At 32.8% G+C, this 15,149-nt stretch overlaps 1 protein-coding gene across 1 annotated transcript; it reads right to left on the bottom strand.

Annotated features, from left to right (window-relative positions):
• Nucleotides 1–1,250: 1,250 nt before the first annotated feature.
• Nucleotides 1,251–12,119, bottom strand: LOC111686640 (titin). The gene is made up of 3 exons (XM_023449007.2): nt 11,614–12,119; nt 5,394–5,705; nt 1,251–5,315 (listed from the first exon to the last, which is right to left on the bottom strand). Exons 1-3 carry the CDS (start codon nt 11,680–11,682, stop codon nt 1,788–1,790), a joined length of 3,909 nt encoding a protein of 1,302 aa, XP_023304775.2. The 5' UTR covers nt 11,683–12,119; the 3' UTR covers nt 1,251–1,787.
• Nucleotides 12,120–15,149: the final 3,030 nt, after the last annotated feature.

Genomic DNA, 15,149 nt, shown 5'->3' with positions numbered 1-15,149 from the left:
TTTAAGGCCTGTTTTAAGAAATCAAAAAATTTAATTTTAATTTTAAAATTTGTTTGCGATTGTCAAGAATATGGAAGAAAAAAAGCCGTTGTGTTTTAGTAAGTAATAAAATTTTATACACATGTACATATATAAAAATATGAATGTAGGCATGAAGAATTCGGTACATTTTGATATTCTAATCTATCATTTACTACATAGTCTTGGTTATACTTTAGTCTATAGTATGGTCTATAGTCTAGTTTATAGTCCATAGTCTAGTCTATCGTCTATTCTATAGTCTAGTCTATCGTCTATTCTATAGTCTAGTCTATAGTCTAGTCTATAGTCTAGTCTATAGTCTAGTCTATAGTCTAGTCTATAGTCTAGTCTATAGTCTAGTCTATAGTCTAGTCTATAGTATAGTCTATAGTCTAGTCTATAGTCTAGTCTATAGTCTAGTCTATAGTCTAGTCTATAGTCTAGTCCATAGTCTAGTCCATAGTCTAGTCTATAGTCTACTCTATTGTCTAGTCTATAGTCTAGTCTATAGTCAGGTCTATAGTTTTTAGTGGAGTTTATGGTCTATTCTGTAGCTTATTCTATTGTCTAGTTTATAGTCTACTCCATAGTTTAGTTTGTAGTTTAGATTAACGTCTATAGTCTAGTCTATGGTTTAGTCTAGTCTATACTTTAGTCTATAGTCTAGTCTATAGGTTAGTCTATAGTCTAGTCAATATTCTGGTCGATAGTCTAATTTGAGTTTAGTTTATAGTTTCATCTATAGTCTAGTCACTACTGTAGTCTGCACTATAATCTCTACTATAGTCCGGATTATCAATAAACTCACTAATCTTCGATTATCTTATACCAAACACAATTCGGAAAAATATTGTAAAATTTGTTAAATTATTTGTTAAATTATTTAAATTTAAAGTCTTTTAGAAATGGATGTAGTATAAATGTTGGTTTTAGGAAGACCCAGAAACAATAATTTACTAAGAAATGTTTCCCAATTTTGCAATATATTTTCGTAACTTCCGCCGTTTTTTATAAAAATTGAAAAGTTTACATTAAAATCGTAAAACCTTTCCCCTCACTTTCGGCAAGAATTGTAAAATTTTACTTGAAGATTTAATTTATTTACATTAATCGTCCTTAATATGAATGTTAATTTTTCGATTACACACATTCATACTTAAGCACGATTAATGTTCATAAATTTATTTCCAAACATACATATGCATAACACACAAAATACACTTAATTTATTTTTTTTTGTTTTAATTTAAAATTTTTATTTAAATAAAATCGATATACAAATTACAATTTCATTTTTATTTTTTATTTCGCAAAACAAATAACAAAACAAAAATTCGAAATAATTAAGCCATTCTATAAAATTCGTATAAAACAGCCGTATAAAAATCTAAATTAAATTCTACATTACAAGAAATCACATCCTTGTATACAGGATGTTTATCTTTTTTTGTTTTTTTTTTGTTTTAAATTTTTAAGAAAATAATTATAATTTATAAAGTTATAGATAAAGGTAAATAAAAACAATGATCTCACTCATTGATTTATCCTTAAAAAACACATGCAATTAAATAAAGAGGAAAACGTTAAATAGTAATAGAGAGATAGAGAAAAAGACAGAGTAGAGTTGATAAAGAGAGTCACGAAACGCAGAGTAAGAAGAATATGTAAAAAATCTAAAATAATAAGATTTTGGGCGGGTTAAATGGCTCAGATACGAAGACACAATCTCTCAATGTTCGAGAGAGATTGTTGAAGTAACAGAAGATTTAGCTGGAGTCAGCTTTGAAAAGGAAACGACGTTTACGGGGGTCTAATTTTGGAGTTAACATACTGCGAGATCTATAGTAGCGACTTGATTTTTCTTGAACATCAGCATCGGCGACATCGGTTGATTCACTGTTAACAGCCTGTTCAAGATCTTCAGTTTGGACTCCAGCATCTACTTTAGCGGGTTGGATGAAGCGTTGGTAAATGGGCATAACAATTTCCTCTTCAGATTGGCTAGCTTGTTGTTGTGGTTCTTCATCCTCTTGAGCTGACATTTGTTGTTCTTCTTCTACTTTCTCTTCAGCGGCTTTATCTTCTTGGGGTCCACCGATGACTTGTTCCAATTGCATGGGAGTTTCCATTTCATTTTTGGGCATATGATCTAAACGTTCCTTAACTAATTCTACAATATCATCAATGCTCAAAGGTTTGTAACCACCCATGACCATAGCGGGAGCTTCTTCTGCTACTTTCTCTTCAGTACTGGAAGTCAATTCCATGGGTTCAACATCACTTTCATAAGAGAAAGGTTTGTGCATAGGAACTTCTTCTACAGGAGTGTTGATAACTTGGACGGGAATATGTTGCATTTCTAAAGGCATATTCATGGTTTCAACAGGAGCTTCTTCGGATTTTTGTGACTCTTCCATATATTCAGCACTTTGGGTTTCCAAAGATTTTAAAGCATTGAATTCATTGGCTTCGCTAATTTCTTTAGCTACTACTTCGTTTTCCTGTTTAGGTTCCTCATCTTCATTAGTATCTTGCGTTTCTTCGGCATTGTTTTCCACAGAATCGGCAAGAGGTTCGGTAATTTCAGGTTGAGTTTCCTCTTCGACTTCATGGGTCTTCCCTTCCTCTACAACCTTTTCGGCTTCTTCTTGGTTTACTTCATTGCTTTCTACCTTTTCAACTTCTTGTACTTCTGCAGCGTTTTCCTGAGATTGCTCTTGTTCAGCTACTTCATCAACATGATGTTCCATATGCATGCCAGGTGTCTCATTGGTGAAGTCGTTCTTTCTCAAAGTGTTGATAAAATCGACAATCAATTGTTCAGCTTCATGAGCCATAACAGGATCGACTGGTTTAAAACCACCAATAGATTGTTTGTTGGCATCCATATCTTCGTACATTTGTTGAACCATAGCATCGGGATGGCTCATTTCTTCAGTAGCTGGCATGGATTCGGGAGCTTCAGCGGGCTTTTCAGATTCCATTTCTTCAATAGTTTGAACTGGTGCTACATTGGCGCCTTCTTCAGAGTTTTCTTCGAAAATTGCAGGTTCAGCTACATTATCAGATTTAACCACAACAGTTTCTTCAGAGGCAGGGAATTCAGGGACTACATTTACTTCTTCTTCAACAGGCTTAGCTTCTTCTACGGTTTCAGTTTCTTCAACATTTTGTTGTTCTTTTTCCACTGGGGCAACAACCTCGACTGGTTGAGGTTCTTCAACAGCTAAAGTTTCTTCGGCGGCAGCGGCTTCTTCAGCTTCTTGAGTTTGTTCAGCAACAATTGATTCATTGTCTTGAGATTGTTCTACGCTTTGAGCTTCTTCTGCGTTTTCCGTTTCTTTCAGTGGCTGGACTTCTTCTTCAGCCATTGGCATTTCTTCTATTTTTTGGGTTTCTTCAGCAGATTGAGTTTCTGCGGCTACTTGAGATTCTTCAACAGCTTCAGGTGCTGGTACTTCATCAGCAGCTTGAACTTCTTCGGCAACTTGAGTTTCTTCTGAGTTTTGGTTTTCTTCAGCGGAGGTTCTCAGACTTTGGTTTACTTCTGGGGTTTCCTCTTCGGCAGTTTGTGTTTCCTCAGCAGCCTGAGTTTCTTCAGCGGTTTGGGTTTCTTCAGCAGCTTGAGTTTCTTCGGCAGTTTTGACTATTTCAGCGGTTTGGGTTTCTTCAGCAGCTTGAGTTTCTTCAGGTTGTTGGACTTCTTCAGAAGCTTGAGTTTCCTCAGCGGGTTGAGTTTCTTCAGCAGTTTGAGTTTCTTCAGCGACTTGAGGTTCTTCAGCAGCTTGATATTCTTCTGGAACTTGATTTTCTTCATTAGCTTGAGTTTCTTCAGCGGTTTGGGTTTCTTCAGCAGCTTGAGTTTCTTCGGCGGTTTTGAAATCTTCAGCGGTTTGGGTTTCTTCAGCAGATTGGGTTTCCTCAGCTGGTTGAGCTTCCTCAACGGTTTGTACTTTATCAACGACTTGAGTTTCTACAGCAGGTTGGGCTTCCTCGACAGCTTGAACCTCTTTAACGACTTGAGGTTCTTCAGCAGCTTGTGCTTCTTCTGAAGCTTGAGTTTCTTCGGCAGTGGGTTCCTCATCAGCAACTTGGGTTTCTTCAGCAACTTGGGATTCTTCGCTATTTTGAGTTGCTTCGGCAGATGTTCTTAGAGTTTGATGAACTTCAGGTGTTTCCTCGGCAACTTGTGTTTCTTGAACAGTTTCATCAGCGTTTTGAGTTTCCTCGGCAGCTTGCGTTTCTACGGCATTTTGGGATTCTTCTTCAGGTGTTTGCATTTCTTCGGCAGTTTGGACTTCTTCTTCAGCGGTTTGAGTTTCTTCAGCATTTTGTGCTTCTTCCATAACTTCTGATTTTTCGGGATATTCAGCTTCTTCCACACTTACAGCAGGCATAACAGCTTCGTTCTTGCTCTCTTCTTCTTCGGCAGTGGGAGTTTCTACAACTTCAGAGATAACAGCAGGAATTTCTTCGAAAGCCTCTAAAACTTGTACAGGTTCTGAGATCTTCTCTGGTTCCGCAACAGCAGCAGCTGTTTCCATTTCATTAACTTCTTCTGGTTTTACAAAGACATGATTGGTTTCTGAGGCTTCGATTTCACTATCGGCCACTTGAGTTTCAGTATTGGTGTTTGACACATCAGATTCCATGTTAGAAAAGTTCTGTTGTTCAGCTTCAATTTTTACCTCTTCTTCTTCTTGTTGTTGTTCCTGTTCCGCGGGTTTCTTGTTGAACATAGTGGGACGTTTTCTTTTTTGATTAAACAATTCAGTTCTGGTACCAATTACGCTTTCAGTTTTAGTGTTTTGCATTTTATCTTTGAATGTATTTGACATAACAGGAACAGGACGTCTGCTAGAGAATTTTTGTACTAAAGGCTTGATTTCTTCCTCGGCAAAAGGTTGGACAGCTTCATTGACATCTTCGGCGGCTTGTACAGCAGGAGTTTCAGACATTTGTGGTTGAGCTTGAGGCATTTTACGCAGGGGATAGCTAGAGACCGGTTTCTTTTGTGTAGCATAGGAAACGGAGGGTTTTCTACGCAAAGGCTTTTGTACTTTCACGGGCTTAAATTGACCAATGGGTTCTTCTTGCACCATAGGTTTTGAGGCTTCAGGCTCTACCTCAGCTTCCACAATAGTTTCATTGCTTTCAGCATTCTCATTGACAGCTTCATTAGTGGTTTCCTTTTCAGATTCCACCATACCAAAGTTACGATTCAATTCGTAATATTGATAGGATTCTTCACAAGTTATAGCCATATCATCGGGACGCATGCAAGTAAATGAATCCTAAGATTTTGAAATGGACGTAGAATAGAAAGTATAAATTGTTTTTTTTTTGGGCGTAGTTTATAGCGAATAGTTTACCTGACTGAAAATAGTTTCTTCGGGACAAATGAAACTCCAACGGAAGGTATTCTCCTTACCATCGGCATAAGTAACTGGCAAGCATACATGGAAGATTTGACAATCATTATCCACATCAGCATAATAACCATAAGTCTTATTTTCACATGAAAATCCATCAGTTATATCAGCTCTAATGGATGTGGCATTACTTGGCAAAGTTAATGTAGACATGATCATCATTTCATTGGGATCTACATTGGCGGCTGGTTCTTCGGCTTCTGCCATCGCTACAGCAGCATCATCTCTTTGCTGCACAATGGGCATATTGCGCTAAAATTAAAAAGAATAAATTTAGTTTGGATATCGAAAAAGGAATCAAGTCCTAAACAAGATGTTGTTGAATTTGTTTTCCATTACAATAATATTGAAATGGAATTGTAATTGCTTGTCTTATTTGAAACATAACATGATTTGAATATTAAATTAAACCCTATAGAGTTTCTATCTATCTAATAATCGATAATTTGAACAATTCGTACTTTAAACTAACACTGTTAGTAAATGCAAGTGCACGTGACTTTGGTGTCTTACGATTAGCAAGCTTAAACAGACATTTGCTTAAAACCCACACCAAAGGCCAGACCAATGCTCTATATGCGCACAACTACAGCTGCATGAACACAACGCTACACTACCACCATCACAAAAAACACAACTTTACGAATATTTTGTTAAAAAAATTTCACTTCTGTTCTAGTTTTCCTTGAAGAGGTGTAAAGTGAAATTTTTTTTCCTCAAATCGTTTTGTTTGTTTATATTTAATAAATTTTTAATTATTACACGGCATTTTGTTGTTGTACTCGTACAATTTGTTTAACAAAAAAACAAACTTAAAAGCAAATTAACAAAAACAAATTCTGTTATTATTTTTATTTTTGTAAATAATTTTTGGTTGTATATAACGATTATTGATTTTTTTGTTTTAAATAAATTTATTTAATAATTTTTTTATTAATACCAATACCCCAAGACATGTGCCATCATGCTAAGCATACAACAGTTTGTGATTGATTGTTTGTGCACGAATTATGCGCCACTTTGTTGCACCTGCGCAGTTAACAATTTGTTTTTATTTTATTTTCCTTTAAAGTTTTTAGTTTTCAACTCAAACATATTTGGTTACTCGGTGGGGTAATAAAAGTTTTAACAATATTTGGTTTTCATAAAACATATTATCACATATTATTTTGTAAATAATAAATAAATAAAAATCATTTTCTGTTTATTTGTTGCATTTTAATGAGACCTTTTCTTTGTTTTTTGTTCACTTTTCAATAATTAAAGAAATTGTTAAATAATTTGAAAGTATTTTTTCTTATTTTGGGTGTTTATATGATTAATAGTTATTTTTGTGATTTTTTTTTTAAGTTTTTATAAGTAAAACGAGTTGAGCATTAATAAAACTCATAGCAATTTGAAATTTTCTTGCATAATAGGTTCGTTATTTTGTTGATTTGTTATTAAAGTGAAAAGTTTTTAACTTCAAAGAAATTTCACATAGAAAACCCCGTTTCTTATTTGTTTAACCGACATTAATCATAGAATATAGATAAATTGTTTAGAATTTTGGTTATATCTTATCTCACGTGTGTATGTTTTGGGGATATAGCTATTAAAATTTAACATTTATAATGAACTTATTGTGAATACTATAAGAATAAGAGGAATACATTAGAATGTCATTTAATGCCTCAAACATATCAAAAACCTAACTTTTAACAATGACAATTTGGGATTCTGAAACATTTTAGAGATTCTCAGCAACTTGAAAGTCGAGAGTTTTTTTCTTTTGGATTGCAACTAGTTTATGATCGCTAGCAATTAGCTCATTACGTTAGGACTTTTTAGGGAGTTTTAACAACTCACAAATCAGGAGTTTTTCTAGATAATTAGTTGAAGATCATCAGCAATTAGCTCATAATGTATAGATTCTTCAAATCATTTGTTAACGGTTAGATATTTGTTTAAACTGTGACAACTCTGGCTAATTATCATAAGATTCTTTAGCATAATTCTTTGGATATCTTCAGACATTGATTTGGGAGATTTTCAACAACTTAAAAGTCGAGAGTTTTTCTCTTTAGGCGACATCTTTGAAAACCAACTCAATTTCCAAAGATCGCCGTCAATAAGCTCATTATGTTAAGATTCTTTAACTCATTCTTTAGAGTTTGATTTGAAGTTTAAACTTCTGTGACAATTAGCTAATTATCATAAGAATCTTGTGATAAGTGCTTCCACAATTTTGTGGATCTTCAGCCATTAATTTGGGAGATTTTCGACAAACACAAAAGTCAAGTGTTTTTCTCTTTAGGTGATAGCTTTAAAACCAACACAATTTCCTAATTTACATAAAACATATAAAAAACTAACATTTATAAACGACTATTTGGGATTCTGAAACATTTTCATTATGTTAAGATACTTTAAAACATTCTTTAGCAGTTTGATTCGAATTTTAAACTTCTGCGACGAGAGGCATCGATAGCAATCGAGGTTCTTCCTAATGTTTAGATTATTTTACATGAATTTTGAGTCCTCAACTGTGTAGACTTATCAGTTATTGGAATTTCCCTTTGAAATGTTCTGAAAAGGCTCGGAATACCTCGATCAACGTTGGCCGAGTGTTCTTAATTAAACTCTTCTTCAGCTTCTGGAACTTCTCCTTGAAATATTCTAAGGAACCTTGGAATACTTCAATACATTGTTTATCTTTTATGAGTGCAACAAGTTCGATCAGTTCCGAAAGCCGAGAGTTCTACGTTGAACACTTCATTAGCATTTTAAGTCTTGCAACCATTGCCTCGTTGTTTTGAGATTCTGTTTTTGTGAAGATCCTTAAACAATTTAGAATTTTTTAATACTGTGATAATCTTCTAAACTTGTAACAAGTTGAGGATCGTCGTTGGTTGAGAATACTACACTATTTTGCGTTTGTAAAGCGAAAATTTGCACATTATGTTGCAATTCTTCAAATTCTTAAGAGCATTTTACAATTGAATTTATTCCATGTTATTGCTGATCTTTAAAAAATTTAACAAGTTTAAATGGTTGATGATCATTGGCAGCCGAGAGTTTTTGACTTTCATGCATTTATGAATCGAGTATTTGTTCATTATGTTGAGATTATTCGACTTCTTATTTAGTGTTCTTGCTGATCTTCTGCAACACCAAGTATCCTCAACTGTTCGGACCTTTCAAGTTTTTCGGAATCTTCTATTAAGCCAACATATTTAACTGGTTGAGGGTTTGATCTTTTAAGAATCAAAAAATTTCAATTGGTTAATCATCGTCGAAACCCGAGAGTTTTTGACTTTCTCAATAATTTGGACTTATTTAGCTAAATGAATTTTTCGAAGATCCCTAGATTGTTTGCAATACTTTGGAAATCATTGGAACCGATAGGTGTGTTTTTTCGAACTTATATCCTTCTATATATACTTCTATCAACTTATGCTAGGACTTGTTCTAATCCAATTGAATACTTCTCCGCTTACTATAGTTCATTTGTTGTGGAGTCAATTTCCTAGATTGACGGCGAAACACAACCTATATTATGCTCCAGAATTATTGCTATAGCCACTTTTTACTATGCAATGGAAAAATTGGTACCGGAAGAACCCTTATTTGAACTTCTTTTTCAAGCACTTTATAAACCAATTCTTAAGAAAAAATTTCGGAAATCGTAAGATTTAAACAATTTCTGGACAATTAAGGAACCGACCCCTATCTCACAAGAACCAATGAATAAGGATTCTCTGAATATAACACCGGTTCTACCGACAAAAAGAGTTATTATCTCCTTAATAGGTATAGTTCGTAGTTCCCTAGAATTGGAGGAAATTGCTGCAGATTCTGCCACTTTAACATGACAATAAACTAGAACTTTTAATACGAACGTAATTCGCGTGTGTCAAACCACGCTTTTGTCAATCTCTATGAAGGATATATCTCATTTATATATAAAAATTGAATAATCAAAATGTCAGCTAAACAAACAAAAAGTTGGTTGACTACTGTTACTAACTTAACAATTTTAAATTTCAATCATGTCTTTAGATTATTTGCAGATAAATTATTGTGTAAGAATTTTACAACTTTTTTTATATAAAAATATTTCTATGAAAATATAAAAATACTTAAGCATAATGTGTTAAAACGTTCTCCCTTTAATAATACCAACTTCCGCCTTTTTTCCATAACAACAACAACAACTCCTACTACTACTTGTTAGTTGCAGTGATGTACATCTGTTTGACTGTTGGTTAACTACACCGCCCTTCGGATAAAGCAACATTTTATAGATCTATAAAATACATTGTATGTATTTAAATATTTATTCGTCCAGTCATTCATATTTACTGTGTACGTTTTAATAACTATTTGCAGAGACACTCAGAACACTGTCTGAGTGATTAGCAAAATTATCGTAACACGTAGTGTATATATTTATTGGGACTGAAAAGAACATTTTGCAAATTTTAAATTGAAGTTCTGTTTTTTTTTAACAAAAATAATGTCTCGCACTTGATTTCCAGTAGACATTTTTTTATGTAAAATAAAAAAAAAATAATATTCTTTACTTTTAAGAACATTATATGACTTTTTGTCTTCTTGCACATTTAACTAGAAAGAATGAATAAAATAAATAAATAACTAAAAAAAAAGAAAGAAAGAACCCAAATGTATGGCCTTTTTAATAGCGGGTCTAAGAAATCATGTCTAGAATTTTTAATGAATCGGTTTGCATGTAAATGTAAACCATGAAATGATATATGAGAACACCAAAATGTTGAATGAGAGAGAAATTTTGTGGACTGGAAGAATTCTTTGACACAAAGAACGACCAATGAACGTCAGTGACGACAGTATGTTAGCAATGGAAATCGTATGAAATGTAAGAACACCCGATGAGTTTTAGTTGTTCGTTACTTTTTCTGGACTTAAAGAAATTTTATTAAAAATTACTTCCGTAATGTGCAAATGTATTTGGTTTCATGGTTTTCATTGAGTTTTGTGAGTTGAAGGTAAAACGGATATGCATGTGTATTTCCTTTCAGTATATGGATATAGGGTCATAACAAAATAAGGAAAGGTCATAAAAATAATGATTTATTTTGGTGAGGGAATATATTATAATTCCAAAAATAAACACTAAATATATGTGGGAGAAATTTAAAGTCTGTTTGCGGTAAAGTTGGGTTTTTTGTTAGATTTAGTTCTAGGAAATTTCAAGTTTAAACTAGAACTGATCTAGAACTAAAATGGGTTTAAACTAGAATTGAACTAGAACTAAACTAGAACTGAACTAGAACTGAACTATAACTGATCTATAACTGAACTATAACTGAACTATAACTGAACTATAACTGAACTATAACTGAACTATAACTGAACTATAACTGAACTTTAACTGAACTATAACTGAACTATAACTGAACTATAACTGAACTATAACTGAACTATAACTGAACTATAACTGAACTAGAACTGAACTAGAACTGAACTAGAACTGAACTAGAACTGAACTAGAACTGAACTAGAACTGAACTAGAACTGAACTAGAACTAGAACTGAACTAGAACTGAACTAGAACTGAAGTGGAACTGAACTAGAACTGAACTAGAACTAAACTAGAACTGAACTAGAACTGAATTAAAACTGAGCTAGAACTGAACTAGAACTTCAGTTTGTTTGGGAAGTGGGATGAAATTTATAAAGATAGGGCACATACACACTTGGAACTTCTTACGTCCATAATTGAGTTCGTAACTTAATTTTAAAAATTAAAAAATCTGACTTAAGTTAGACAATGAATTAAAATTTGCAATTTTTTCTAGAATGTTTGCAAAAAATTTAATTAACTTTATAAGGTTAATATAAATATCTTACGTGGCAGAGGTGATTCATAGATATTTATTCTATGATATTCTTTCAAGGTTAACCATAAATGGATATGGTCCCGCTATTTTGACATAACAAACTGTCGTGGCTCAGTGGCAAATAAGTATTTAATAAAGAAAAATTGAAGCAGTTGAACTTTTTGTGGAAATTAAATTATCAATGAATAAAAAACTCAAATTTAATTCAAAATTTAACACTTTACTTGAATTCAAATTTTCGTATTTCTTAAAATTTCACTTTCAAAATGTGATCCTTTTTAAGGATATTGACTTACCTTAAGACCTACAGGACCGCCTAAACAATATCCACTTAGGCATAGTAATAACACAGCAAATTTCCACATTTTGTTTTAAAAATTGTTGTAATTAAGTTTTGTATTTTTTATTATATTATTATAAATAATTTATAAAAAAAGAGTTATGGCACTTTAGCACTTTTGAAATCTTATTGTTCTAGTTTATTGCTTTTTTTTCAAAATTTGCAATATTTTTTTCTATTTTCTTTTAAAAAATTTCAATAGAATCCACAAATTTTTAGGTTTAAGGTTATTGCACTTTATTTTATATTCAGTTATAATATTGTTATAGTTTTTTTTCTGTTGAGTAAAAATCACTTTTTTTTTTATTAAATATCCATATAATCCTTATTTGGTTTTGGGGAGTTTTTGGTTTATTTCTTTTTTGTCTTTTTGTAAATGGTTTTGAAATTTATTTCTATGGGATCAGACCAAAGCTTGCACTCGCTCTACACCTGTATGTGAGGCTCCGTTGGCTGAGAAATACTAACTGCGTTTGTTGAAGGCGTGTAAGTCCCAATTTATATTCTTTACTTTGATTTATTAAGAATTCAAAAGAAGAAGAGACCACAAAATACACAAACGCACCGTAGTTAACATGACTTTTTGACTGCGTGTGTAGTAAGTAACGTTTGGTGACAACTCACCGTATTTTGCTAAGAGACATACTTTACCTACAACAACATACTAAAGTAACGAATAGAAATAACAATAAAAAAACTTACAACAATCAAATGACAATTTGTTTGTTTGTTTTTGAAGAGAAAATGCGAGTACTAAACTATTGGGATTTTTAATTGTTTGGCGTCATATTTCTTTTGTTGGAGTAAGTATTTAGTTATCTATCTATCACTTTTTGAATTTTAACCATTGGCGCGTTTGCATACGTAGTAATTGATTTTTAGTTTTCGTTATTGTTGTTGTTGTTCTTGTCAAAGTGTGGATGACAATTGTTAAATTTTGTGGATTAACTCGCTGCTTTCGATTGAATGTACATGCACTCTCCTAGAGAGTGTATACAATTCGTTTAATGCAGAGAAATGTCATGTTAGAAAAATTGTGAAAAATGATCGCAGATTAATTTCCTTTCGATCTTATCAAAGATTATTCTTTCTCTCTATAGAATCACTTTTAAAGGAACTACAATGAAATTCCTATTATTCTTAAAATTTAACAGTTTTTAAGGATCTTTAGCTAAATTTAGGTTTTTCACCAAAAAAAAGTAAATTTTTCCTTCCAAATATAAGTGATCATTGTTCATAATTAAGCATTATTAAGAGATCCATAGTTATTGTATGTATATAGATACTATATCAGATCTAAGGAATTACTCTTAGGCCATTATCGTGATTTATATATCCTCCTATAATAATAGATAATGTTGTTGTTATCGACCGATGTTAAAAAACTAAGTTTTCTGGACGTAATTTCTTTAAATTTGACTATAAGTGACTCTGAAGCTACGTATACACGGTTGTCAGATCTTCCAAAGTTGTCAGAAAAATGTTCATAAAAATGTCTAACACGCTTGTGAACTTATAATGTTTCTTTTGCAACGTGTAAAACAATAGTTGTCGAAAATCTTTAAATCGTTTAAACACATTACGTCATCATTGCCAGATAATTGTTTGATAAATTTTATTGTCAGATTTGCGAATTTTATGTGACAATTGAATCATTGTCAAATTAAATGTTTCCTATTGGCAACACGGAGAATTAAAAAGACATAAGCACCTAAAATAAGATCTGACAACTTTGACCATACAACAATCTGACAACGTTATAAACTGACAATATTTGTTGACAGATAAATTTATTGTCTGGCAATGAAATCGTAAGATTTTCTTACAATCGTCTGAAATGACAATTTAATTGTTGCTAACAATTTTTCTTTGTCAGTGCATTGCCAGATCTGACAACCGTGTATATGGAAGTAGCTTAAGTAATGGGGTAGAATAATATCGTATATAATTTCGACAAAAGCCTGACAATGACAAAGAAAGTGTTATAGAGTTTTCATTCCGAATGCTATGCATTCGCCTTAATCCGTTAGTAATCTTAAATATCTTTTTGAATCCACCCAAGTCTGTACTGGAATTTATTTCCTATGTTCTCAAGTCAGTTCTTGTTGTGGCAAACTGAAGAGTATTCGGTTAGGGATTTCTTAAAGTTCAGTGCCATTTTAGGTTTACCCTTATCACTTAAAATCGCCCTAATTGAATTCTAGTCGTAGGTAGACATACCTCAATTGGCTCCATATTTATTCAAATCTAGTTAACAAATTACATTAAAGCACAGACTTCTGCCGGACGCTAAAGTTATGAGTAAGTAGATTGTATTGTATTATGTTTTGTATGGATAGAACTCTTAATCAGTTTTGGATCCCATTTTAGATCTATTATGTTTTGTATGGATAGAACTCTTAATCAGTTTTGGATCCCATTTTAGAGGCAATCATATATCAACATATTGCTACGGGTATTTGCTCGATCAGTGCTTCCATAGATGCAGACAAATTCCTTCCCTCTTGATGTTACTTAAAGCCCCTATAGTACCCAAGTAACATGTATATCGAACTTCCTTAAATGGTTGATTTAATCACGTTTTTATGAAGCCAGTGTGCCGCAGAGGGATAAGGCTCCAATTCGTGCTAATTCTTCTATAACATAGCGCTATCTTTGTAGCTTGAATCTTGTTTGTTATATCCACTATATGGAAAAGAATCATTTCTGAATATTGGCATATTTTTGCACATTAAACTCTATGTAGTTAGGAATGTTGGACTTGATAGTGAAAGGACAGATTTCCGTCTTTACTGAGTGAATATGCAGACCTCTCGGTTCAGTCTAGTTTAAGGATTTGATGGGTTTTGTTGGATCGTCTGGCATTAACCATGTTATCAATAATTTGGGTTCTTTTTTAAAAGGAATTAAAAAGAGGGGTTTTGTTGGATCGTCTGGCACTAATCATGTTATCAACTATCCGTCCATAGGTTATAAGTGGGAATGAAAATGTTGTTGGATTTTCCGAGTGGTGTAGTAAATATGTTTTACTCTTGCACTCTGCTATCTGAAATTAGATGCATATAGTAATGATCTCTTATAAAGATCTCGAAACTACATCTGCAAGAGTTGCAGAAAATAGTAAAAAGACAGATTTCCGTCTCTACTGAGTGAATATGCAGATCTCTCGGTTCAATCCAGCTTAGGGCCATGGAATCTGGATCGTTTTTAAAAGGGATCAAAAAAGAGGAATTTAAGGGGTTTTGACGGATCGTCTGGCATTAACAATGCTCGAAACTACATCTGGGAAAGTTTCAAAGCAAAAAAAAAGTATGGTTATTTACGAATTTTGCAGGTTTATATGGTGCCTATAAACCTGCAGCCTCCCTCTTTCCCTTGTCGGTTATCTAGGGCCCCCATCATACAATCGTTATGTAATTTTCTCAATAATGTTAGAATAAAGTGTTTGCAAATAGTCTTCCTAAGATTGTGCACAAATTTGTTCGCCTTTGT

Source organism: Lucilia cuprina, chromosome 5 (assembly GCF_022045245.1).
Source record: "Lucilia cuprina isolate Lc7/37 chromosome 5, ASM2204524v1, whole genome shotgun sequence".
In the NCBI taxonomy this organism is placed as follows: domain Eukaryota; kingdom Metazoa; phylum Arthropoda; class Insecta; order Diptera; family Calliphoridae; genus Lucilia; species Lucilia cuprina.
Note: the sequence above shows the minus strand (reverse complement) of the source record. Positions and strands in the feature narration are given on the sequence as shown.